The sequence below is a fragment of the Blennius ocellaris genome (assembly GCF_963422515.1).
Source record: "Blennius ocellaris genome assembly, chromosome: 17".
NCBI classification, from domain to species: domain Eukaryota; kingdom Metazoa; phylum Chordata; class Actinopteri; order Blenniiformes; family Blenniidae; genus Blennius; species Blennius ocellaris.
This window is the reverse complement of record NC_137666.1, coordinates 21,894,632-21,918,947: the sequence shown is the minus strand read 5'-3', so window position 1 is coordinate 21,918,947 and position 24,316 is coordinate 21,894,632. Positions and strand designations below refer to the sequence as shown.

At 45.1% G+C, this 24,316-nt stretch overlaps 1 protein-coding gene across 3 annotated transcripts in view; it reads left to right on the top strand.

The window, feature by feature from the left end:
* The window catches only part of evla (Enah/Vasp-like a), a 51,029-nt gene that overhangs the window by 17,889 nt on the left and 8,824 nt on the right, over positions 1-24,316 (top strand). For 2 of the 3 annotated variants that reach the window (XM_080512940.1, XM_080512939.1), the window contains exons 2-3: positions 13,072-13,240; positions 17,428-17,608. In XM_080512940.1, the coding sequence (XP_080369066.1) occupies positions 13,072-13,240; positions 17,428-17,608 (350 nt within the window). Of the gene's footprint in view, positions 1-13,071; positions 13,241-17,427; positions 17,609-18,496; positions 18,631-24,316 lie in introns of those variants that run through there. The other variant, XM_080512941.1, reaches the window with a different exon arrangement.

Below are 24,316 nucleotides of genomic sequence, written 5' to 3'. Positions count from 1 at the left end.
ATTTCTAAAATATAAATGCAGTACTCCTCCAAACCACGGGGGCAGTAGTAAATCAACTCAGCAGCACAAAGCTGTGGCGAGGCCATTCCCTGTGAGGGACTGTAAACATGGAGGAGCGTTCAGTTTGAAAACTGACTGGAATCGTCATCGTCACAAACGTTCACGTCCTGCGTCGGATGGAAGCAGGAAGCACGGAGTGCAGTTATTTTAAAAAAGAAGCGTTTTCACTGTGTTGTAACGATTTATTGAGTAAGGCCTGAGGGAAAACAAAAAGTGTCAGGTTTACACATGAACGTTGTTGTTGTTGTTGTTGTTGTTGTTGTTGTTGTTGTTGTTGCTGTTGTTGTTGTTGCTGTTGCTGTTGTTGTTATTGTTGCTGTTGTTGTTGTTGTTGTGCGTGACCTGGAGCAGCTTCTGCCATCCACATGAACATGTCCAAACGTTTTCAAAAAGTTGGACCTTTCCCGTGTTTACATGGAGACAGGGCCGAAACGTTTTCAAAAAGTTGGACCTTTCCCGTGTTTACATGGAGACAGGGCCGAAACGTTTTCAAAAAGTTGGACTTTTCCCGTGTTTACATGGAGACAGGGCCGAAACGTTTTCAAAAAGTTGGACTTTTCCCGTGTTTACATGGAGACAGGGCCGAAACGTTTTCAAAAAGTTGGACTTTTCCCGTGTTTACATGGAGACAGGGCCGAAACGTTTTCAAAAAGTTGGACTTTTCCCGTGTTTACATGGAGACAGGGCCGAAACGTTTTCAAAAAGTTGGACTTTTCCCGTGTTTACATGGAGACAGGGCCGAAACGTTTTCAAAAAGTTGGACTTTTCCCGTGTTTACATGGAGACAGGGCCGAAACGTTTTCAAAAAGTTGGACTTTTCCCGTGTTTACATGGAGACAGGGCCGAAACGTTTTCAAAAAGTTGGACCTTTCCCGTGTTTACATGGAGACAGGGCCGTAACGTTTTCAAAAAGTTGGACTTTTCCCGTTTTTACATGGAGACAGGGCCGAAACGTTTTCAAAAAGTTGGACTTTTCCCGTGTTTACATGGAGACAGGGCCGAAACGTTTTCAAAAAGTTGGACTTTTCCCGTGTTTACATGGAGACAGGGCCGAAACGTTTTCAAAAAGTTGGACTTTTCCCGTGTTTACATGGAGACAGGGCCGAAACGTTTTCAAAAAGTTGGACTTTTCCCGTGTTTACATGGAGACAGGGCCGAAACGTTTTCAAAAAGTTGGACTTTTCCCGTGTTTACATGGAGACAGGGCCGAAACGTTTTCAAAAAGTTGGACTTTTCCCGTGTTTACATGGAGACAGGGCCGAAACGTTTTCAAGAAGTTGCATTGTCAGTGAATCCGAGCACCGTTGTCATGTAAACCCTCACGCAACCAAAGTTTAGCGTTTTCACTTGAAACCAGAGTCCTGCAGGCAGCTGAGTGAAGCACTCACACTCACTTTCATGTTTAAACTTGATCAATCATACAATTCTAGAAAAAAACTTCCAACACCATTTGTATAAATGTAATTAACATTCATTGTTTTAAAGTCAGATCAGCGCAGTACGAGATGTCGCCCGCTCAGACATGTTCAGCAGAACGAAGCCCCAAAGTTTCTCTCCGAAGCATTGGCGTCATTGTCACCAGGGATCTGTGAGGGAGTCAAAAGATTTTCCTGGAACCCAGTTTGACAACGTGGTTTCAGTGGTTGGAGTTCTTGTACTGGTTTCTGGTACTTGGGGAAAGTTCCTGTGGTAGAAATGTAGATAATGACAGCAGTTGCTTTCCCTATCAATTGTTACAGCAACTTCTGTCATCCAGACATTGTAGTAGAAGATGGAAAAATCATGTAAAATAAAACATTGTACAGTGAGTAGATACAAAATGTAACATTGCCTTCGTGATTTAAATCATATTATTCAGCTTTTCAACTATTTCACATGGTCTTGTTGGTCCAAAAAGGATGGATTCAAAATGTATTGCTCCAAATCCAGCTTGTCCTTGATCCTCCTCCATTAGAATATTGGATCATAGGAGCTGCATTCACAATCTGCTGTGTCTGTGTGAGCTGGACTGGCTCCGCCCACACACACGCCCATCTATGGGAAGAGGAGGAAGTCCTTCCTCTCGTGGTGCCATGTGCCAGAGCAGAGCTGCCTGATTGTGGGAGGAGTCAAAGGGGAGGAGCCTCCCTTGATTGTGATTGGCTGAACCCCTGATGACACTTTATAGGGTTTGATGACCATCGACCAGAGATGAAGCACCAATTTTGCATAATATATAGGATACATTAACTGCAGAGAATGTAGATTCGGCAGTGAGAATGTGATGAGCAGACAGGATCTGATTCATCGCGGCATGACACTCAGCTTTTTGCACACAACAACTGGGACATTTTGCTAAGAACATAAGCACATTAATGCAGTTTGCATTAATGCCATTAAGGCTGCAGCTCCCCTCCAAAGCCGTCTCCTGTTTGGGGCTTAATTGTGTTCTGTTTTGCAGTGGCTGCATATCAGCGGGGCGGGGGACAGATAAACACACCGTGGTCCAATGGGAAGGGTAAACTCACATAGAGCAGGGTTTTAAGGCCTATACATTATATGAACTTCAACTGTTATGTGCCACTAATAATGCTGTTGTAGTTGTTACTGGGACTGTGGTGCATTAAGAGAGGGGATATCAGTTAAATCCACATTATTCTGGTTTTAATCGTGAATACTAAGCCATATTCTTTAGGTCAGTACTCTTAGAGAGTCCTGCACATGTTCTTATAAGCTGTAGAATTATAAATATAGGTCATCATGACTCTAGAGAAGATGGTGCTTGTATGCAGATACACTGGCTGTATCCTGCTCTAGATGGAGTATTTACTGTACACTTGCTTAAAAACAAAGTCACATTCTGCAGTGAAACCTTTAGTTCAGTTCATGAAAATGTCTATATTTTCACAAAAATACTAACAATTATTACTTAATCTTACTACAATTTCAGCGTAACGTTCTGCTGCAAACTACAGTGAAACGTGAACAGAGCCGCTCCTATTTGCCGCTGCATGATTCAAGTTTGAAAGAATTCTTGTTTTAGTGATGCGTGTAATTTGAGTTTTTTAAACATCAAATCTTTTATACATTCAATTAAAGCTCATATCACCGACATGCTTTGGCTGGCACTGTGTCTTTAACATCTTTAATGTTATGACCTGAGAACGTGTGATAATGTGGCGTTTCTCTCCCCCGAGGTTTGAACTCCTGCCGACCGCTGTGATGTTACATACCAGTTCCAATGTTGGCCTTTGGAGCCATTTTTGGTCGTTTTAACCTCTTTAGCTGACTCGGCTAGTTTGATTGTTTGTGACTTTGACCATTTCTTCCTCACCATGTCCACCATTTTAGCCATTTTAACCGTTTGACCTGTTCTTGCTTTGCATTCTTAAGATTTTCAAATATTTGGACAACTTTTTTTTCTTTTCTCAGCCAATCCTCCTTCTAACACTTTTCCCAGACGTTTAGCAGCTAATGCCTTTTTAACTATTTTAGCTGGGAAAGTCTTTTGGAAATACTGTAATCCAGGTATGCAGATAAATATATAAAAAACAATGATGTAAAATAATAACAGAATAAAAATTGTTGTACATATCGTTATCAGACAGCCAGTGAAGAGGAACTGATGAGCCACATGTGGCTCTAGAGCCACAGGTTAAAGACCTCTGAACTACTGTTAATAACAACAGCACAGATAAGCTGAACAGATTTGACCTCTTTGAATTAGTGCCGCTCGCCTACTGGGCTCTGCTGCTCATCCCACAAATGCTCCCAGCATTGTTGAAGTGATACTTCAAGGTTGAGCGAATTCATCTCATATTCATGTGGAATATTTTGACGCTTTAACTGGAATATGTTCGATGCTGCACCCTCAAGGCTGAAGCTGAAGCTGAAGCCAGTTTGCTGACACGCCGCCACACCTCTCCTCTGTGTGACAGAGTTAAGAGCATGTTCAGAGTTTATGTACAAAGCGCATTAAGTGGGAACAGAAACTTTTTGAATGGTGAGCGTTTCCCATGTCATTGAGTAGGGGTGTTGTGTAACACGGTGACAGTCTGTGTGGATCTGTTTTTAACACGCGCACTGCTTGGCTTGCTCACTTGCCGAAGCCCGGCTTCACACTGTTCCTCAGTCATAAAGTTGGTTTGTGCTGTTTTTAGTTGCCTGGGCCTCCTTCCCTCCGTGTGCCTATGAACAGTACTTTCCCCCGCGGAGCAGATTAGAGGTCTTGTGTGAGAGCTAAGTCCGGGTTAATTTAGATTTAAGACTGCAGTGAGGTAATGATCTGCCTGCGAGGCTCTGCCTCTAATCCAGTCACTCAGACGGCCTTTTTCCTCCTGTCAGCTGGACCCTCACACACCCTCACACACCCTCACACACCCTCACACACCCTCACACACCCTCACACACCCCTACAGCCACCTATACTTCACAAAGCCCCGGGCTTTGCTCTGCCCGCTGGACGCTGGAGGCTGTAATCGTCATGGTAAACATAATAATACCAGACAGCTGACAGATCCATACGTTATGACCAGGCTGTGGTCTTCTTTCTTCTGCGTTGCTCCTCCTCTGAAATATCTGACTGTTATTTTGGGCGCATGTACAGTACGGGTACTATAATATACTGTGTGTGGGTGCATAATTATGTATTTCTCTTCCTGTTTGGAAGAAGAGTGGCAGCACATCACAGCACAGGGCCGACTGGTTCGACAAACAAATTGAGGACTGAAGTGAACGTGACTTTTCTTTGAAAGCACAAGGAAATCTTCAAATATCTTAACTGTTGCTTACCGCAGCCAGATGTGTCCAGAGCACCTGGTCGTTTGTTTAACGGCCTCTTGAATGTGTGAGTGAAGCCTCCTTCACACTGATTGTACGTCTTTATCAGCCACAGCACCACCGCGGGACGAATTAAAGCGTGTGATTATCACTGCCGCTGCACAGGAAGGCGTCTCACATGCTTCTGTGTCTCTCCGCTGGCTTTCTTTGTGCGGGAGGTTATTTTCTTCAGCTACTTAATTAGCATGAAATGAACCTGATTAACTGGATGAATGAAGTTGTCAGCGCTGCCCCTCCAGTCTGCACCAAACCATCTCTTGATGGTGCAAAGTGATTCATTAAGATTTACCATGACGTGAACGGCCAGGGCGCCGAGGAGGTGGTTACACATGATAAGACGGCGGGTTGCTGTTCATGTGTGACCTACATTGGTCTCCATTATCTTTCACATTGGGAGAGTCCGGGAACCCGAACAAACCGCCTGGAAAAATGTCTCGCTATTACAACAGCTGCTGGTTAGGGGGCGCTGTGGCCTGAAACAAACACTGACCAGAGAGGAAATAAAGAAGAAACACGGCTCAGTGATTGGTCCAGACTGAAAGTGGAAGTAAAGCCACTTTAGCCCGCGGTGGCTAGGCTAATTAGCTCGTGGCTAATGCGTAGCCACAAACAACCGTGATATCCAGTCTTCAGACCAGACATCAATCAGCGCCTTTCTTACTAGTTCCTCTTCTCTACGCCACCTCTGATATTATCCAACTTTTTCTTCTGCGTCTGCTTCTTTTGATTCGTGCAGTTAGCTTTGTTTGTTTACTACCCAGAATGCATTGCGCACTATGTCACATCCTCTTCCCTCTGGAAAGCTTGTTTGCAAGCGAACTCAGACCCACGTTGTCAAGGAGACCAGACATGGCTTGTTAGATCCGGTTCAGAGTCCCACAAAGTCCCTGAAGAGAACTCTGGTCCGGATCAAACACGGGAATATGAATGTGCCCTAGATAAAGACTCTTTTAAGATGAAACTCTGTTTTACGCGACAATGTTTCAAGTGATAATGCATCGGTTTTGTGTTTTTGTTTCAGAAAACTTCTGCGTTTACACGGCAACATTTTGAAAACAGTTAGTGTCTATGCTAACATGTTATGTCGTGTGGAGCCATTTTGAAAGCAGAAGTACATGAAGTATAGGATATAGATGTTATTGTTATATTTTGAATTATGTTCTAATCACCTCTGTTTCTTGGAAAAGTTGCTCAAACCAAAGCTTATTAAAGCCACGTGTAGCAGGTGGGAATCTTTAAAGTCTGTTAAAATCGTCTGTCGGAGAATTTAAATGGACTCACATTTACACACAGATGAACTTGTTTTCTCTGTCTCAGTTTCGTGTTTTAGAGGGAATATGTGGACCCTTCTTCCTTCTCTTTCTAATTTGATCTATGTACATCTATTTATACATGAATAAAACAACAAATACCAAATATTTGTGTTTTTCCACAAACGCATAATAAACATTTCACACATTTTAAATCTTAATTCCCCTCTCATTCTCTCTTATTTGCCCATTTCTTTCCCTCCTATCTCACACACTGATCCAAGTGTCAGTTTTAGGTCCACTTGATAATTAAGTGTGTATTTTATTAAAGTGTTCATCCATTAAAAAAGAGAATTTAATAAAGTTTGCAGCGTGACAGTATCAATGTTGTGGAATGAAATCAGACTCGCAGTCACATTTTTCATGCACTTAAAAAAATAATCACACTGTGCTTTTGTATTTATGGTAATTCTGAACAAATCTTATCTGAAGCATCTTCAGGATCTGTCAGTATGGTTTGATATTCACTTTTTATTACAGAAACAAAAGGAAAAACTGCATCCCATCATGTGTGACATTTATTTTAGTATATTTATTTGAATTAATTCAAAGATGTTCACAGCAGAAACTGTGATTTTAAATATATTTAGCAGCATGAAAGAAGGTGATGGAGTTTATTTGGAGTTTCCAGGATCCTCATTTCTGTTCCTTTTGAACTCCTGCCAAAAATATCTGTCACAGTGTATCGGTGTAAATGTGATTTATGAAACATTCCTGGCTGAACAAAGAAGGGATGTACATATTTCAACTCCAAACACCTACTGGAAATCCAATCCTCTCAATTATATGGACTCGAGTTTTTTGGGAGCCACATAGTGCTTCACTCACCTCATTTAGGTGAAATAAATCCAGTATTTCTCGCTGAAAGTTCTCCATGACACGTTTCACTGTCATATTTTCTGATGTATGAATTCATCATGACAGCATCTCTGAACGAGCGTCTGGGCCTGTTTGGTTTCCTTCCACTGTGAACCGGCAGCATGAAACAATTACTCCTGCAACAAAAGCGAATTGCCAAGATAACGGGAGCCCCCAGCCTCGGGTGCTGCCCTCCGCCCGGCCCGCCTCCCTCCTCTTTCCCAGGCTGCAGGAGTCCAGTGCACCTCGCAGGAACATAAAAACCACTGCAGCACTAATGTACATCCAGTGTTTTCTGCACGGGATCAGGCTCAGATCTCTGCTAATGGACTGATCTGAGCAGAAAACCCGGCCCTGACGCTCACATAGTGGATGTATGGGATTTGCACTGTGCACATATGTCTCAGCATGTGTGCAGGGAAGTGCTTTGCTTCATTCACATCCAGGGAATGTGGCCTCTCTTCCACCGCTGGCCCGTGAGACTGATTTGACATGAGGAAGGGCTCAGTGTGGCACAAGCCTTCATATCCGCTCCACTCTTGTTTTTCTCTCAGATTTCTATTCATCCACTTCTCTCTACTTGTTCTTGTTCTTTTACTGCATTTCCCAGGCTGTTCTTGTGGTGAATATCATTCAGAAAAACTGCTTTTTCCAACAAAAACAAAGTTAAAGGCTCAGATGGAATCTTGAATGAAGTGAACTTGATTGCCTTGTTTCCACAAAAAAAAACAGATGAACATTTCAAATACAGAATGCACTTTGTTTCACTGCGCTATTACAAATATTGTGTCGAGGACTGCAGACAATCATTAGCCTGTAAGGTGGAAAACATGCACTATTTCTTTGGTTATTCATGAGCTCATAGTGGTGAAGTGCTGATGCATTTTTAAAGAGGTTGTCTCTAGGATTCACCAGAGGGAACCGAGCAGCAGGTTTAATCCTTCAGAGGACTGCAGCAGCCTGGAGGCTGGAAAAGCTCCAGTGGTCAGTCAGTTGTACGTTAAAAAAGCGTTCCTCTGCTCAGCAGCCAGAGCTTACGGCAGGTACAGTGATAGTTTGATGTAAACAGGAACATGAAGAAGTCCTGTGTGCCCAATGAAGCTGTGAGGGACAGAACCTGACTGCTCCAGATAAAGGCACACATTCGGATGTTTGAACATTATTTTCCTGTTGTTCAATACGACGAGGAATATACTAGGTATTTATTTGTGGGATCTTCACCTTTACTTGGTTCATCCAGTTCAGGTTTGGCTTCAGTGGCGCCGTCCACCAGGAATAACACATGTCGCATTACTTAGAGTTTTCCAAAACCACAGGATTGACAAAAGGCCTGTGGCAGTGCTGGAACACCAGCACAGAAATGCACAAATACACCAAAACAGAGAAGAAGATATAGAAATGTCAAAAGAGTCCTTTGAATGTGGAACTTCTTCTTTGGGTTTCGATGGATTCTAAAACCTATAGAGTATCGACACGAGTATCGGGTAACCAGTAACTGGTTTCCCTGTGAAGTGGCGACCGACTTCCTTTAGCGTTACTGCCAGCAAAAGCAGATGTTAGACATCTGGAGCTCACCTTGCGGACGGCGTACAGAACGTTTTTAAAGTGCCGTACTGTTTGTGAGTCTTACTGGAACATCTTCTGTTATCAGCAGACTCTAAATGAAGTTGATCACCAGTTTGACTGGTCAACACGTAGCTACATGCTAAAGATGGTCGAAAAAGGCTGCAACAGAGTTGAAGTGTAAAGAAACGTGAGGCTGAGCTCGGAGCGGCTTCACTCCGTCTGACTCTTCCTCACCTGAACAGGAAACATGCACATGTGCTGCTTTCACAAAACCATTTCAGGTGTTGCAATTATAGAGATATTGTATTTGTATGATATGCATTTAATGAATATTAAGATTACTTTTTCATGTCCTCGCCTGCCTGAGCTGTGTCTCTGTCAGTATCGTACAGCGCACCAGTGAACCTGCGCTTCGGATGCACTGGTGTCAAACACAGTTAGTTCTGGAGCCACATCCAGTCCAATGTCATCTTGAGTGGCTCAGACCTGTGAAATTGTGACATCATAAGCTTTAAATTGACACTTTACTATTTGTCTTTCTCCTGGCGCAGAGTAAAGGTGATGAAAATATCAATATTTTCACCTAATAATAAAATTGAAATGGAAAAGGATTACAATCTCAACATAAAGCCAATTTTAATCAAATCTTCTGGCGCGAAATACAGTGAATTGTTCAGAAAAACCTTCTCCTGTAGCTGTAGCATTATCTGTGTTTTCAGAAACTCTCCCTGACAGCGTGGCTTTGAGGTTTGACGCACCTTCTCTTTCATGGCAGCATCACGGTGCCTCAGCTCAGGTCTGTTGTTTTATGTTTGAGACACTTCAGGAACGTGTTCAGTGTTTTATTACATTTTGCCCATTTTCTCTGGTTTGTCCAGATTGGAGCCGCTCGCCGGCCAGTTTTGGCCCACGGGCCTCATGTTTGACACCCCGGACTTATTGGTTAACAACATCTAAATAACACTAAAAGCGACTTCAATCCTTTCATGTCAGCTTTCATTTGATTCTTACCTGCATAAAATAATCCTTAGGTTCCTGTTCCTACATTGTAGCTGAAGGAATAACACCCCCGCAATATATAACAATCTTCTTTTCAGAAGTAATGAGATTACATTGTAAAACTTGATTATTCTTGCACTTCAGTGTTTTGTTTCTCTGCACGACCCTTTAAACCCCAATTAACTGCTGCTTGTCCAGAAGTAAACATGTAACTCACAGAGTCGTGGTCAGAATGAAGCTGCGCCTCAGAAATCAGAGGAAACTGATGCAGAACACATAGAAACAACTCCTATACAAACGCTGCTGTTTTTAATCAATGTGCTTCATTGCCGGGATGTGTTTACTCTCGCCTCAGTTTCCTCCGCTGAGCATCAGTTGATTCATCCTGTTATTTGAATGTCACTGATTGGGATTTTCAGCCATTGCTGACCTTTTTCAGATGCTCGCCACCTTCCCTCCGTGTGCTTTACTTTTCCTCTGTCGTCTCTTCATGCAGTCGTTTCTCCATCAAATACCTCTTTTCTGTAGGTATAAAGAAGTGGCTGCAATGCTCTGCAGCTATTTTATCTCCACTCTGAGGTTTCTAAGTTTGTTCCCAGTCCGAGTGACTTCGGTATTTGTAATAATACATCCATGGATTTATGGATTCTCTCTCCTTCTCTGCAACCTTTCTTCTCTTCTCTTCCTCGGTCCTCTCACTCCTCAGAGCAAAGTGATGCAACAATTGTTTAAGTCATCCAGACATGAGGACCATGATGTTTGCTTCTCTTTCCCATTATTTTGCCTTTAGTCTGCGTGCTGCCGGGTTTCCAGGAGTCCAGCCTGCTGTATCAGTCATTTAACACATTATCCTCCATGGTGTTTGTGTTGTTTTTCACAAGATGTGATCGTGAAGTTCCTGTTTGTCCTTGGAGGACAGTTATTGTGTGAGCACGTCACGGCCCTCAGCATCTCCATGTGCATGGATGTTAAGTGGTCACATGGTCCGTCCACAGCAGGTGAGCTGGGGAGGCATGGAGGCTCAGGGCGGGGTTATTGTGGGAGCTTCTGCTAAAAATCTGTCTGTCAAGTCAAGTGTTTGAGGTCAGGGGCCCCACACAGATTTAGACCAAGAAAATGACAGCACAATAACCTCGAAATAATTACAAACACACATGTCTTTCTCTTTTTTTAAGTGCAAAGAGACGGAACTAGTCTGCATGTAATTTAAAAAAAAAATGTTTTACAAAACAAGAAAATCCAATTATGATTCAAAAGAAAATGTCTTATACCTACAGTTGATGCATCTGGATAAAAACAAAGAATATCCAAAATGATGCTACATCCCTTCCAAAATGAACGAGTGAATTACATTTTATTTATTTCGAACACGTATAAAAACAAACAAAAAAAAAACATAGAGCCAATACAGAACAAAACACTGCACATTGTTCGAAACACGAGTGGGAAGAAGTACACAAATATTTAATTTCCCACCCCTTATTTCTTATTCTTTAGTTTGTACGCAGATGTCCTTATAATTACATAATACAACTATATAACTATATATATTTCATACATATCTTACACATAAATGTAAAGTGACTACTTTATGAAAGAGTGTTATTGGATGAAGTATCTTTGTTTGGATGTTGTTTTGACATTTGAGAGCATTTAGAACCAGAGAGCAGATGATGGAAAGTCAGAGTGGGACTGGGACTACACCAAGTGTCAGTGAATTGAATTTGAATTTGAATCATTTATTGTCATTGTACAGGTACAATGAAATTACGTTCACATAGAAAGTTTTGGGGAAAGAAGGACACATGAGGTGCGGAGAGGAGGGGAGAAGGCAGATTACAGACTGTGCTCTGAGGAGACAGTCTGTAATTGGGGAAAAAAAACCACCTCAGGCACATTTAGCATCAACACAGACAGGTTACAACATTTCTCCAGACAGCACTTGGGATACATGATGGGAAGTTTTGCAGCCCGCCGCTAGGAGAAGGTTTTTCCAGTGGGTCGGCGTTCAGTGCTTTCTGCTTTTCTCTTGTGTTTTTATTGCCGGTAACATTTGAAATAGTTGCACAATCACCGGAATATTCTCAGGATTCAAGGCTGTTAATGTCAAACAAATATTTAAACAAAGCCTACGTCATATCGTGTGTTCCAGTCTGCCGTCTTGTTTTGACTGTTTGATTTATTTATTGGATTGGAAATGTGTTCGTCTCATAACCGGAACCCCGTTTCTCTTTATGACCTTGAGAAGAGTCAAAAACTAGCAGAAATCTGTGATTGTCGCCCATCGATCAAATCACAGACAGACTTCGCATTTATCTCAAAACCTTAAAAACCTGAATAATAAACCGTTGGTCCAAACTGGAGGACTTACAGTGACGTGATGCACTCTGATCGGCTGGATGATTGATTATCGACGATGAATGAATGATAGACGTGGAAAGATGACTTTATCTATAAAAAAGGGGCAAAAATATTCAATCATTTGTCATTTTTGTCACTTCTGAAGCTACAAAATCTGAATCAATTCAAGCATTATACAGAATATTTTTGGAGTGTGCAACTTTACTCAGACTTCAGTCTACTTTCGACCGTGTATTCTGCTACTTTAAAAAGCATAAAGGAAAATGTAAACTGTATTACCTGTGGTTTGGTGGCTGGTTTCTTTACCGTTGTGTCATTTTCATATAAGACAGACAAAAAGAACCAACTTTCTTCACTGAATGTTTCCCACTGAAATTGTGCAACATTTGCAGGGAGCATTTGTGGGATGAGCAGCAGAGCTGAGTATGTGGATTGTTCCAATACCTTGTATGTTGACGTGAATATTTTTGTGTTTGAAATGTCGGCCGCATAACAGTGAAGTACGACGTCTGACTGCTCCTGACCTGGTGACTTTGTGTCGTGGTGAAGTGGTGACTGTCGCTGGTCCTCTGCAGCGTCTTCTCAACGCTTCCCGGAAGCGGTGGGACTTTTCCCGAGTTCTTCCAACAGCTGGAAACGAGCCCGCCGATCAAACACGCGTTTTTAAGACAGCATATCATTAGCCAGCACACACACACACACACACACACGCCCTTCTGCCCTGGTGCCTCTGAGCATGGCAGCGAGGACCGCAGGGGAAAGGGGGGAGGGGCAGGCTTCACTTTTAGGTTGAGGTCTGGTTTAAAGATTTTCAAAATGGCCGTCAGCCCCCCTGTGGTCGGGAGTGTCCAGTGAAGGGGTGGCTGCCGTCCGGCGGGGCGCCGCTCTGCTTCCGCCCAAATGACACAGTCACTCTGGTTCACTGCTGTGCTTTAGTGCCGCCGTCAGCACATTGTCACCTTTCCAGTCGACGTCAACGGAGCCATGAAGCGCCTCTGTCGTTTAAAAAGTCAAAGCTGCTTTATTTCCGGCCGTTTTTCAGTGAAAGTAGTCGGATTACCTGTGTTAACGTGTCCTGGTGTTTCCTGTCCCCTCGCAGTGAGCAGAGCATCTGCCAGGCGCGGGCCTCAGTCATGGTCTACGACGACGCCAGCAAGAAGTGGGTGCCCATCAAACCGGGGCAGCAGGGCTTCAGCCGCATCAACATCTACCACAACACTGCCAACAACACCTTCAGAGTGGTGGGCGTCAAGCTGCAGGACCAGCAGGTGAGCCCTGCTCACACCTACTCACATCTGCTCGCACCTACTCACACCTGGTCGCACCTGGTCGCACCTGCTCACACCTACTCACACCTGGTCGCACCTACTCACACCTGGTCGCACCTACTCACACCTGGTCGCACCTGCTCACATCTGGTCGCACCTGCTCACACCTGCTCACACCTGGTCGCACCTGCTCACACCTGGTCGCACCTGCTCACACCTGCTCACACCTGGTCGCACCTGCTCACACCTGCTCACACCTGGTCGCACCTGCTCACACCTGGTCGCACCTACTCACACCTGCTCACACCTGGTCGCACCTGCTCACACCTGCTCACACCTGGTCGCACCTGCTCACATCTGGTCGCACCTGCTCACACCTGCTCACACCTGGTCGCACCTACTCACACCTACTCACACCTGCTCACACCTGCTCACATCTGGTCGCACCTGCTCACATCTGGTCGCACCTGCTCACATCTGGTCGCACCTGCTCACACCTGGTCGCACCTACTCACACCTGCTCACACCTGGTCGCACCTACTCGCACCTGCTCACACCTACTCACACCTGCTCACACCTGCTCACACCTGGTCGTACCTGCTCACACCTACTCACACCTGGTCGCACCTACTCACACCTGGTCGCACCTGCTCACACCTGCTCACACCTGCTCACACCTGGTCGCACCTGCTCGCACCTACTCACACCTGGTCGCACCTGCTCACACCTGCTCACACCTGGTCGCACCTGGTCACACCTGCTCGCACCTGCTCACCCCTGCTCACACCTGCTCACACCTGCTCACACCTGCTCACACCTGGTCGCACCTGCTCATCTCAAACACCTGAACGCCAGTGAAAAGTTCATGGTTTTCTCACTTATTTCTACACTCAGAACATGTAAACTGTGAAAGATGCCGCTAAAAACAAATATATAACAAGAAATATAATTGAAGTTACAATTCCAAATAAATGAAAATAAAAATAAGAAAACATTCAAGCATTTCCTGCAGACTGAAATTGTTTAAAATAAATATGCTTGTTCAAACTATTAAACTATTATGTTTTATAAAATAATATAAATTATAAATTATAATATTATTTTTCAGTGGGATGTTATAGGCCTGAAAATAGGAGGAATATGTGATCTTATAAAATTCTCTGACTTTTAAGCTAAAATGATGGATGATACAGGAGAAAACATACGTCCTCCGAGAGAATCTCTATGAACATTGAATAAGTTCTTATTGTCCCACGACCTAAACCGAACTTTTTGAATTCTTATGTTAATCAACCAGCGAAGGAATTGTGGTTTAAAAACCTGAAAGAATGTCCTCTGGGATGGTTGAAGTATTTTTAATCTATGTATTCTATTTTAACATACTAGCTGATAGCAATGAAAACATTTAGCTCCTGTCTTGTGGGGAAAAAAAACAAAAACAAATATCAATCAAAATATTTCACTTGTATGATAAATCAAAAATATTTGTACTGTTTGAACTAAACTACTTTTCATAACCATATTAAGATTATGTACTGCCAGATTGTTCCATTTTTGATATGGCTTCATCCATGTCAGAGTTGCGAGGCGCCAGTATAGTTAATTCAACCTGATACAGTTTTATGCATAACACTAATTACAATATACAATCTTATGCCACATTAAAAGCATCAGTAACAGGGAAAAGACCAACTCCATGAGGAACAAACTCACAGAGTGGACGGTCCTACAGGTTTATTCAGTCCCTGCTTCAGGAGGATGTCCTGGACAACCAGGTAGGAAAAGACAGAAACACTGGACAGTGGAACTGACCGACAACAGACTGAAAACTGAAAACACACTGTAGACTGACTGTCGGGACCAGGAAGTAGTGATCAGGACAGAGGAGAGAGAGAATGGAGGAGGGAGAGAACAGAGGAGGGAGAACATAGGGGAGAGAGAATGGAGGAGAGAGAGAACAGAGGAGGGAGAGAACAGAGGAGAGAGAACAGAGGAGAGAGAGAACAGAGGAGGGAGAGAACAGAGGAGAGAGAGAACAGAGGAGGGAGAGAATGGAGGAGAGAGAACAGAGGAGAGAGAGAACAGAGGAGGTAGAGAACAGAGGAGAGAGAACAGAGGAGAGAGAGAACAGAGGAGGGAGAGAACAGAGGAGAGAGAGAACAGAGGAGGGAGAGAATGGAGGAGAGAGAACAGAGGGGAGAGAGAAAAGAGGAGAGCGAACACAGGAGGGAGAGAACAGAGGAGAGAGAACAGAGGAGAGAGGAGAGAGAATGGAGGAGAAAGAGAACAGAGGAGAGAGAATGGAGGAGAGAGAGAACAGAGGAGAGAGAACCAAGGAGAGAGAGAATGAGGAGAGAGAATGGAGGAGAGAGAGAACAGAGGAGAGAGAACAGAGGAGAGAGAGAATGGAGGAGAGAGAACAGAGGAGGGAGAGAACAGAGGAAAGAGAGAATGGAGGAGAGAGAACAGAGGAGGGAGAGAACAGAGGAGGGAGAGAACAGACGAGAGAGAGAACAGAGGAGGGAGAGAACAGAGGAGGGACAGAACAGAGGAGAGAGAGAACAGAGGAGGTAGAGAGAATGGAGAAGAGAGAACAGAGGAGAGAGAGAACAGAGGAGGGAGAGAACAGAAGAGAGAGAGAATGGAGAAGAGAGAACAGAGGAGGGAGAGAACAGAGGAGGGAGAGAACCAAGGAGAGAGAGAATGGAGGAGAGAGAACAGAGGAGGGAGAGAACCAAGGAGAGAGAGAATGGAGGAGAGAGAACAGAGGAGGGAGAGAACAGAGGAGGGAGAGAACCAAGGAGAGAGAGAACAGAGGAGGGAGAGAACAGAGGAGGGAGAGAACCAAGGAGAGAGAGAACAGAGGAGGGAGAGAACCAAGGAGAGAGAGAGCAGAGGAGAGAGAACAGACTAGACAGTAAATGGCAAATTGTGGAAAAAGAGAAGAAAGAAGCTCAGTAAATCAATAAGATCAGCTTAACAAAATAACAATTCAGGGGGACCTGAGCCATCCATCCCTCCATCCCTCCATCCATCCATCCCTCCCTCCATCCATCCCTCCATCCCTCCATCCATCCCTCCATTCCTCCCTCCATCCATCCCTCCCTCCATCCATCCATCCCTCCCTCCATCCATCCCTCCATCCATCCATCCCTCCATCCATCCCTCCATCCATCCATCCATCCCTCCATCCATCCCTCCATTCCTCATCCATCCCTCCATCCCTCCATCCATCCCTCCATCCATCCATCCCTCCCTCCATCCATCCATCCATCCCTCCATCCATTCCTCCATCCATCCATCCATCCATCCATCCCTCCCTCCATCCATCCCTCCATCCATCCCCCCATCCCTCCATCCATCCCTCCCCCCATCCCTCCATCCATCCCTCCCTCCATCCATCCATCCCTCCCTCCATCCATCCCTCCATCCATCCATCCCTCCATCCATCCCTCCATCCATCCCTCCATCCATCCATCCCTCCCTCCATCCATCCATCCATCCCTCCATCCATCCCTCCATCCATCCATCCATCCATCCATCCATCCCCCATCCCTCCATCCATCCCTCCATCCATCCATCCCTCCCTCCATCCCTCCATCCATCCCTCCCTCCATCCATCCATCCATCCATCCCTCCATCCATCCCTCCCTCCATCCACCCATCCATCCCTCCATCCATCCCTCCATCCATCCATCCATCCATCCCTCCATCCCTCCATCCATCCCTCCCTCCATCCACCCATCCATCCCTCCATCCATCCCTCCATCCATCCATCCATCCATCCATCCCCCCATCCCTCCATCCCTCCATCCATCCCTCTGGAGCTGGGAGTTGTTCCACAGGAGTCAGAGCTCTGAGTGTTGTGGTCTGAGAAGAGTTCAACAACAACAACAACAACAACAACAACAACAACTCAGAGAAATGTTACATGTTATACTTGGTTTTTCACAGAAAGACAATGAAGAGAAGCCCGTCTAGAAGAAATGTTACGCCCCTGTCAGTTTGCATCATATGTTGACTAAGCTGGCGAATTGAAAGACTCAGTGAGAATGAGTTGATTTGATCCAGTCCAGATGTTTTGAATGGATCCAGTCCAGATGTTTGTGATGATTCTGTGGTGTTGGGTGGTATTTCTTCACCTGACGGACACGTGTCGTGGTTTGACTTCCCTCCCCTCGTCCCAGGTGGTGATTAACTACTCCATCGTCAAGGGCCTGAAGTACAACCAGGCCACGCCCACCTTCCACCAGTGGCGCGACGCCCGGCAGGTGTATGGGCTGAACTTTGCCAGTAAGGAGGAGGCCACCACCTTCTCCAACGCCATGCTGTTCGCCCTCAACGTGCTCAGCTCGCCTGACAGCGGAGGTGAGCACGGCTGTCTTGCTAGAGCGCTCCGGTTGAAATGATCCACTTGGTTTGTAAATCGTTTTGTCTCAATGAACACTCTCCACTTTATGTTTTTTTTCATCTTAATGCTCTTATAAACAAGATTTAACCGACACTATGAGTTATATATTGGCAGTTACTCAGAACTCCCATGTTCAGTAACACAGCATAGACCTCGAGGGGCCCTGTAGTGGAGCTACGCTGAGATCTACCACCCCCTGCTGGTTCAGATTATGTACTGCAGCTACAGTGAAGCCACCAGACAATAGAGTGGATCAGCCGCGCTGGTTTGGTTTGGTTTGGTTTGGTTTGGTTTGGTTTGGTCTCCAGTGTTAAACTATCTCAGGAGGTTTCAGGTTAGAGGGAATCTGAAGTGTGTAGGCGCTGGGTTATCGGCTTGTTCTGCCTCTATTTGTTGTATTTTCGACTAAAAGGTCAAAGAAGTCAAACATGCAGAGTGTGCTTGTGTTCAATTTAGCACATTGAATCAACTATACAGATATGAAATGATATTTTCACTGACATGTAGTTGAAGCTGAGCTCTAAGTCTTCTCTCTGTAGGTGTAAATATGTGTAAAGAACTTTTAGCATCTCAGGTTACAAGCTACTTTTAATCTGTCTGTATGTGTGCGTGTGTGTGTGTGTGTGTGCGCGCGCGCTCATCAGACACTGAAAGTGAATATGTGAGTGTCTAACTGCGGGTCCTCCCATCCCACCCTCCTATTGGTGGCTAAAATATCTCGTGGAGCCGTGGTGTCGACCCTCGCAGGGCGGCTCTGCTTTCTCCATCATGGGCCTCCTCGTGAACGCCGTCACTCTCCACTGGAAATGCTCCCGTACTTATTTAACCACGTCCTGCCAGCTCTTCTCTGTTGGATTAAGTAGAAGAGATCCTCTGGTGACAAAGTGTTGACAGAGGATGAGGGAAGTTCCCACCATGCGGACGCCAAACGTTTCACCCGGTGTGCTCAGGCGCGTTTCTTCTGCTATTATCGTCCTCAGTAAGTGAGCTTCTGCACACAAATATTCATTTCGTGGCAGCAGATGGAGGGACGGTGAGCCTTTCTTCGCGTTTCAGGAGTCACAGATTGAATCTGGAGAGGAAAGTAGTGGCTTCTTTATTTTGAAAATATCACCTCTGCTATGTTTCACAACACCCATGAGCACAATATATTGTTGTTGTTGTGATGTATGAACATGCACAATATGCAAGCGGAAAAAGACTAGAATAAAGTGTGTTTCCATGCAGGGTGTATTCCTGCTCCGCACATTCAAAATGACAGGATTAGTTCATAGAAAATTAAAGGTTGGAGTGGAAGCTGAAAATATTTCATCCCTGGAGGCCGGAAGCACAAGAAGTCAAGAAAAAAACAACCAAAAGCAGCACTTCTGAAACACACAAGTAATGGCAAATAGAAGGAATTCAGTTAAAATATCAAAGCATAAAGACGTAAACAACCTCTGTTTAAATCTTTGTATTCATGGTGTGGAAATAGCAAAACACTTTTAAAAAATTAGATTGTGACTTTGGAGCTGCATCTGAAGATAAAACAGATTTTTTTTCTTCTTTTTGACAAAAAAAAAAAACCCTTTTTGTAAATGTTTCCCTCATTTCTGTGTTTTACACATTTACTCGGGATTCCATATAAATGGCTCAAATATGAATCGTCAAGAGGACATGCAGTGTTAGACAACACAGATTTGTCTTTATTTCTGCTTTGCTATTTATTCACTCTTCCAAATTTATCTCGTCACCTTGTAGAGCGTGGAGTCTGGTTTTAGTGGACTCTCTTCTCAAATGTGTTATTCTGGCTTGGACTTTAAAAGGTTTTATCATTTTTCTCCACAGTCCAGTCATGTAGCCTATATTTATAGTTGTCGGGGAAGGATATATTTACAAAATGTGCATCAGTGAGTGAGTTCCATACAGTGTCTCTAAGATTACATGGAGTTATATTAGTACCAGACCTCAGATGAGACGTGAAGCTGTCCGGTCAAATCCAAATGTTCTTCAAGTCTGGGGCAGAAGAAACACGACGGACTGTCTGATGCTACTTTGTGATCCACTCTGTGGAAAAAGAGCGTTTCCAGTGTGGTTTGATCTGCGCATGTAAATAAAAGAGACGGCAAGAAGGAGGAATAAGTGGTTTTCTTTGGCCAGATGAAGACATGGAGACACGTCTCCTGAGCTCCAGTCAAAAGCCTGCAAGTCTGATCAGGCCCTCGTCCCCCAGCTTCCTGCTCTTTATTGACCTTCACCATGGCAACGGCCCAAGACGTATAGCATGAGTCAGACACACACACGCTGGCTGATAAGTGTCACATACTGTATAGCTCATTAATACCTGCAGAAAGGCTGCAGAGCGTTAATGTGGTGTTAATTAGCTGTGCCGAGTCCCTCAAATCTCACAGAAAACACTTTGTGAAGCAGTTTGTGGAGCACAGTCTGCTTTTTGTGTTTATGTTCATTCACGTTAGCGTCTGCAATGGGTGCACTCGCTCTGTATTAACGCCTGTCGTGACGGGAGAATTCAAATGTGCAGATTTTCTATATTTAGTCCTAAAGGCTCCCATTATTCTACGTTCCTCTCATTTTTCAGTGAGAGGCTGTTTCTGTGCTTTGAACCTTGCGACTATTTGCTTAACCTCGTGAATATTTGCTGAATTTAATGGCGGTGGTGCTGGAAGAGAAGATAATTACCAAGAGCTAGCAAGCAAAGCAAACGAGTCCAGCTAGCGAGTGAAGAAAGTCGTCGTCATGAAAAAGACTGATAGTTTCATTCTATGGGAGAAGAGATGAAGGTTTCTACTTACCTGGTCATAAAATGTTTGTTGACTGACTTCATGGTGGCATTAAGGACATCAACCTGCCGAGCTGCAGTCTCATTTAATGCTGTGATGCTTCCAGGTTTCTCTGGTGTTCAGTCACTCAGGAAACATGTAAGTTAAACTGTTCACTATTAAAAGATGCAATCTAGTCGTTTGAAGATATTGATTCATATTGAGTTAATAGATATTTATCAATCAATTGATTGAAGTCTCACAGAGTTAAATACTGGAGAAAGTCATATTAAGATTTTTAATAAAAACTGGTTTTATTTGAGATTGTCAGTCTCGAGACAGGGGGGGAGACAGAAACGGGGAGGAGGCAGAAACAGGGAGGAGACAGAAACAGGGAGGAGACAGAAACGGAGGGGGGTAGACAGAAACGGGGAGGAGACAGAAACAGGGAGGAGACAGAAACAGGGAGGAGACAGAAACAGGGAGGGGACAGAAACAGGGAGGAGACAGAAACGGGGGGGAGACAGAAACAGGGGGGAGATAGAAACAGGGGAGGAGACAGAAACAGGGGGGGGGGACAGAAACAGGGGGGAGACAGAAACAGGGGGGAGATAGAAACAGGGGAGGAGACAGAAACAGGGGAGGAGACAGAAACAGGGGGGAGACAGAAACAGGGAGGAGACAGAAACGGGGGAGGAGACAGAAACGGGGGGAGACAGAAACGGGGGAGGAGACAGAAACGGGGGGGAGACAGAAACAGGGAGGGGACAGAAACAGGGAGGAGAAATAAACAGGGAGGAGACAGAAACAGGGGAGGAGACAGAAACAGGGAGGGGACAGAAACAGGGAGGAGAAATAAACAGGGAGGAGACAGAAACAGGGGAGGAGACAGAAACAGGGAGGAGAAAGAAACAGGGGAGGAGACAGAAACAGGGGGGAGACAGAAACAGGGGGGAGATAGAAACAGGGAGGAGACAGAAACGGGGGGAGACAGAAACAGGGAGGAGACAGAAACGGGGGAGGAGACAGAAACGGGGGAGGAGACAGAAACAGGGAGGGGACAGAAACGGGGGAGAAGACAGAAACGGGGGGGAGAAATAAACAGGGAGGAGACAGAAACTGGGGGGAGATAGAAACAGGGGAGGAGACAGAAACAGGGGGGAGATAGAAACAGGGGAGGAGACAGAAACAGGGGAGGAGACAGAAACAGGGGGGAGACAGAAACAGGGGAGGAGACAGAAACAGGGGAGGAGACAGAAACAGGGGGGAGACAGAAACAGGGAGGAGACAGAAACGGGGGAGGAGACAGAAACAGGGGGGAGATAGAAACAGGGGAGGAGACAGAAACAGGGGAGGAGACAGAAACAGGGGGGAGATAGAAACAGGGGAGGAGACAGAAACAGGGGGGAGACAGAAACAGGGAGGAGACAGAAACGGGGGAGGAGACAGAAACAGGGGGGGGACAGAAACAGGGGGGAGATAGAAACAGGGGAGGAGACAGAAACAGGGGGGGGGACAGAAACAGGGGGGAGACAGAAACCGGGGAGTAGACAGAAACAGGGGGGAGACAGAAACAGGGAGGAGACAGAAACGGGGGAGGAGACAGAAACGGGGGGGAGACAGAAACAGGGAGGGGACAGAAACAGGGAGAGGACAGAAACAGGGTGGAGACAGAAACAGGGAGGAGACAGAAACGGGGAGGAGACAGAAACAGGGGGGAGACAGAAACGGGGAGGAGACAGAAACAGGGGGGAGACAGAAACAGGGGGGGACAGAAACAGGGAGGGGACAGAAACAGGGGGGAGACAGAAACGGGGAAGAGACAGAAACAGGGGGGAGACAGAAACAGGGAGGAGATAGAAACAGGGGGGGGACAGAAACAGGGAGGGGACAGAAACAGGGGGGAGACAGAAACGGGGAGGAGACAGAAACAGGGGGGAGATAGAAACAGGGGGGGGATAGAAACAGGGGGGGGCAGAAACAGGGAGGGGACAGAAACAGGGGGGAGACAGAAACGGGGAGGAGACAGAAACAGGGGGGAGACAGAAACGGGGAGGAGACAGAAACAGGGGGGAGACAGAAACAGGGAGGAGATAGAAACAGGGGGGGGACAGAAACAGGGAGGAGACAGAAACGGGGAGGAGACAGAAACAGGGGGGAGACAGAAACGGGGAGGAGACAGAAACAGGGGGGAGACAGAAACAGGGAGGAGATAGAAACAGGGGGGGGATAGAAACAGGGGGGAGACAGAAACAGGGAGGAGATAGAAACGGGGGGGGATAGAAACAGGGGGGGGGGACAGAAACAGGGAGGGGACAGAAACAGGGAGGAGACAGAAACAGGGGGGAGACAGAAACGGGGAGGAGACAAAAACAGGGGGGGGACAGAAACAGGGGGGGGATAGAAACAGGGGGGGACAGACGCCTTGTCCTCAGTTCAGGGCCACAAGCAGCCCAGTGTCATCCTGAGCAGGCCGCCTGCTCAAATCGTGCCTTAATACCTTGAGAATGAAACTTTAAAGTTTTCTTTTGTTTTGGTAAAGGACATTACTTTTGAAAAACAATCTATGATTTACTCAGAATATACGTGATAGAAATGTCTGTTTTCAAAAACAAAAACAAAAAAACAATTACTACAGAAAATGAGTCCAATCTCAACATGTGAACCATTGTAAGGAAACCTTCAGGTGCGTCGCACAGCTGTTGCATTCTGGGCTTTTAACAAGCTCCTCTGACATCGTGGCTTTGACGAGACTTTGAATTCAGACGGAAGCGTCTTGCTGGCCGATTTTGTTTTTATGAAAATGAAATGAAGCTCACATCTGACAGACGTGTGAACGGAAACACCGGAATAAGGAAGTAAGTGATGTTTTTCACTGTAAAACCTTAAAACAATGTTACACTAAAAGATAATTGGCAACATTAAATCACCTTTATTTCTCTCTTTTTAACCCAGTAAAGCTGGGGGTTTTTTTTCAGGTTTCTGTCGAGTATTTTAATAACTGCAGATAATAAAGAGTTGACAATTTCACCAAGGAGACCAGTCCAAGCTGACTGTGGAAAATAAAGAAGTCATGTTCCATAAATTACACAAAGAAAGAAATAACTTCGCCGATGAAGACAAGTTATTTTTCTGTTTAAATCAGTTTGACTTTTTAACTCTATTATCTGAATAAAACACCATCACTTCTCACCAAAACGAGACAAATATCAAATGTTTCTAATGTGTTTAGTTCATTTAATTAATTAATAATTTGATTAATGAGTAATTTGTACCTACAATCACTACAGTCTTTCAACAGACACAAAGACTGAGTTCATGAAAAAGAAATGGGGATATGAAGAGGAAAACGATCAGCTGCACTATAATCAAGAACAAAACTGTTCTCCTCAGCAACTTTATTAACAAACAAACATGCTGTCATAATATGAAATCAAATGGATCTCTACTGACATGTACTTTCAAAATGTGATCCCACATGACACTTTGATGGTTTCATCCTTTCACATGGAAGCACTTCTTTGCACAGAACACACTCAAGTTTTACTTCTTTGTGCTCAAATCGATCAAATATTCCTTCTGTGAAGACGTTTGAACACACGAACCTCCTGCTGCTGCTGTAGAATCACCAGTTTTCTACATTCATGTGAAATCTTGAAGAGAGAACTTTAGGCAGTTCCACCTGAAGCGTCTCTGGATCAGATGCATTCAGCTGGGAATGAAGATCGTTTCAAAACAGTGCGAGGATAGTCCCAGACCGTGCCGCTCTGGCCCCGCCCCCGGCCCCCATGGCCCCGCCCCATAACTCCAGACACTGCCAACGGAAATATCACCCATGGGTGAGGTCATGTGGGCGCTGCAGTGTAATGACTGCTATTCTGCTGACATGTGGACGTGAATAGCTGC